This window comes from Diachasma alloeum, unplaced genomic scaffold (genome assembly GCF_001412515.2).
Source record: "Diachasma alloeum isolate Michigan unplaced genomic scaffold, Dall2.0 Dall_scaffold_01275, whole genome shotgun sequence".
In the NCBI taxonomy this organism is placed as follows: Eukaryota; Metazoa; Arthropoda; class Insecta; order Hymenoptera; family Braconidae; genus Diachasma; species Diachasma alloeum.
In genome coordinates, this window is record NW_021681383.1 from 72,543 (window position 1) to 76,058 (window position 3,516).

Here is a 3,516-nt window from a genome sequence, read left to right on the forward strand (position 1 = left end):
TCTATTCGGAAGCGAAAATGTTTCCAAAAGCAACAAAATGAATCATCGCATATTAAAAAAACATTTCCTTAACGAGAGAGGTGCTTGGGTTCTGAAACGTATCAGAGGCGCGAGTTAGTGGCTAGTCGTTTTAACGACCAAATAAGCGTAAAAAGCGGGTTGGAAAAGGTGAAAGTTGGAAAAGAAGGAAGATAAAGGTTAAAGGTGCGTGAGAGAGTTGAAGGGTGGAGTAACACTTGATTAATCAGGGGATCGTAGAAAGAAAGACGGCGTGAAGTGATAGAGGTTAGGAGAATGGTGGGTAGTAAAGGGGGGTTGGTAAGGTGAAGGGGGGGAAAGGGCGCAAAAATGATGACTTCAGAGATGGAGATGGCGCCAAACGGGATTAAATACCCGGGAGAAATAAGGAGGAGGGCGACAGGGCGGAGGAGCCATCTGGAGAGAAAAGAAGAGGTAGGAGAAAGAAAAACTCGGAGGGTAATGAAGAGGCACTGAGGGACAGGTCGATAACGCCCAGGACGAGTAGGCGGGGCACTAGGTCAAAATCAAAGATAAGGAAACTGGAGGATCTTTGGAGGAGTGATAAGGAAAAAGGGAATGGTAAGACGAAGACAGGGAGGAATTTTGGAGAAAGGTGGTGTGGACACAAGGAGTGTGGAAGTAGTTAATAGTGAAATGACAAAGAGAGTAGAGAGTACTGGGGAAGAGGAAGGATTCAAGGATTCAAAAACCCTACCGAGGACGCCGAAAATCAGTGCTAAAAGTACGGAGGCGAGAGGGTCATCAGTATTACCCGTGGAATAGGGAGGACAAGATGAGGAGGAAGAAGTGACAGAGGATAAGAGTGGGGAAGTTGACGCTGTTGCCATGCACGAAAGCACACTGATGGAAAAAGAAGGAGAGGGAGAAAGACAGGTAAGCAGCCTAGAGGATGCTCAGCCGACACTCTTGACGTTGGAACAAAGAGAAATATTAGAGACAAAGGAGGCAGAGGCAGGGAAGAAGAAAGTGGTGGACAACACGGAGAGCGTAACGGTTGAGGTTAAGGATGGGGTCAATGATGGTAGTAGGGAACAGGTAGAACAGCTCCAAGAGGATGGGACCGGGGACGATCGCGGAGGACTGCAGAGACAGGTAAGAGAGAGTGACTGAGGTAAGACGTAGTGAAACTCCGTCATTGATGGGCTCGATTGGCGCGATGGATATTGATAGTCTTGAAAAGTGGATGAGGGATTGGGAAGAGAGGCAGAAAGCAGAATGGGAAGCCAGAATGGCGGACTTGGAACACCTGATCAGGGAGGAGGTAAGAAAAGGAATTAGGAAGGACAAATGCGAGAGCTGTGAGAGAAGGAGGGAAGTAGAGGAAGAAACAATAACCTGGAGGGAAGAACAATTCAGGGAGATGCAGGAAAGAGTGAGGCAAGCGGAGGAAGAGATAGAGAACCTGGCTGGGCAAGTAAGGGAATGGAAGGGGATGGCGAATTCGTGGAGGCTGAAAGCGGAGGATCTTGAGCAGACACACAGGAGAATACGAAGAGAGGATAGGGATGAAAGAGTGGAGAGGCAACCAACCCAAGTAGCCCCTGGAATGGCGCCTGGGAGTTCCCTAGAGGGGAGGATTCACTTGGACATAGAGCAGAAAGGTGTCAGAGGCGATGGAGGTCTCGACAATCCGGAAGAGCAAAGAGGAAATGATGATGCAGGTTTTCAGACTGATGGAGGAGGTGGAGGAAGTTCTGAAGGGGAGGAGGAGGAGTATGACTGGGCACAGGACGATGCAAGGTACTGGGAGGATGAGTACGAGGACGAGGAGGTTAGGGACGAAAAGGAGGCGGAAGTCCAAAATTGGCTAGCTAAGGACTGGGATGCGGAAGACAGGGAGAGAGAGGAGGCAGCAAAGTACTATAATCCTCCATCGAAAGCACTGGAAGAGTAGGAATGGCAGGCTGAGACAGAAGCAAAAAGGGCAAAAAGAAGGAACCTCATTATTGAGTGGCATTGATGCTCATCACGAGGACAAAGAGGTCGGAGCTGGAAAGCTGGTTCTATGAGGCATTTGGAGTGGGAACAAGGATAGAAATGATGGAGAGAAGGGAAGGGCGAGGATGGTTGGTAAGAGTGGAGGAGCTGGACCACAAGAAGAGGATAATGCTGGGGTAGGGCAGAGTTGAGACGAAAGAGATGGGGGGTGTACATCTGTGATGATCTATCAGAAAGGCAGAAGGAGGTGCAGGAGTGGCTAGGGAAGGAGGCGAGGAACTGGAGGAAGAAGGGGAGACAGGCCGAGGTAGGATACGAAAGCCGTGGGGTGGATGGGGCTTGGACGAAGTGGGACGATAGAAGAGGAGAGCTGAGAGCTTGGTATGAGGAGGCAGGCAATGGATAGTACGGGGCAGAACAAGGGCTCAGGATAATGCACTAGAATGTGGAAAACGTCAGAAATATTGCAAAGAATGAGGAGGAATGGAGAGAAATGGATATAGTAATGTTTCAAGAGACTCATCTGGAGAAAAAGACAATGTGCAAAATGATAAGGAAGATGAATAAGCAATTCCAATGGTTCGGGAAGGAGGCAAGGAGAGTGAATAAACGAGGAAAGGCCAGTGGGGGTCACTTGCTGGGGATCAGGAGGTCGCTGGAGGCAGATTGGACTGTAGAGGAATGGGAATATGGGCTCATGGTGAAGATTAAGGAGAAGGACACTGAAGTGAGCTACAGAGTATTGAGCATATACGTTAATGATAGGAAAAATCTGAAGAAAGCTTTGAGACAAATGGATGAACTGGTGGAAGAATTGGAGGGGTCGAGTGAGAGACTGATCATCGCTGGCGATCTGCACGCGAGGATAGGAGAGCTGCAGGGGGCGGCGGAGTGCAGAATGAAACGGGAATCATACATAAGGAAAAGAAACTCGCAGGATAAGACAGTAAGGACCGAAGGGGTAAGGCTAGTAGAATGGTGCGAAGAAAGGGCATTGTTGATACAGAACGGAAGGGCCAACAAGGATGAGGAGGGGAGTATAAAGTTTATAGGGGAAGGGGCAGGGCTGGGAAGTGTATTAGACTATATAATAGTTAATAGGGAGGGGGAGGAAGCCCCTGAATGGTTCTGGGAAATGGTGGTAACGGAACAAGAAGGATCGGACCATCTCCCTATTGTCTTCAGAGTAGAATGGGACAGGAAGACGGCTGAAAGTGGGGGCAGTAGCAGCAAAGTAAAGTTGAGATGGAAAGAAGCCCGGTTAGAGGAATTCAGAGAAAAGTGGAGCGAAGAATGGATGGAGAGAGGAGAGTTAGAGGAGGGGGTGAAGGACAGGTGGGAGAGGCTAGTAGAGGTAACCAAGGCAGCACACGATTCGAGGATGATTTCGGGGCGAAATCCGTCGAGGAGAGCACACTGGGATAATGGGGACTACTAGAAAGGAGGGAGATGTTTCGGGATCTGAAAAGGTTCAGGAAGAAGCGGGATTGGGCTTCTAAACGGAAGTATAACGCGACCAAGAGAGTCTTGAGAAAT

The 3,516-nt window shown here is 49.1% G+C and overlaps 1 protein-coding gene across 1 annotated transcript; it reads left to right on the plus strand.

Moving 5' to 3' along the window:
- The first annotated feature begins 1,198 nt into the window (after positions 1-1,198).
- On the plus strand, positions 1,199-1,936 carry LOC107046288 (golgin subfamily A member 6-like protein 22). The gene has a single exon (XM_015268880.1). It carries the CDS (start codon positions 1,199-1,201, stop codon positions 1,934-1,936), a length of 738 nt encoding a protein of 245 aa, XP_015124366.1.
- The last annotated feature ends 1,580 nt before the right edge of the window (positions 1,937-3,516 follow it).

Bases quoted from the DNA above. Each gene is read 5' to 3' on its own strand.
- LOC107046288 (XM_015268880.1), top strand. From the start codon at position 1,199: ATGGATATTGATAGTCTTGAAAAGTGGATGAGGGATTGGGAAGAGAGG.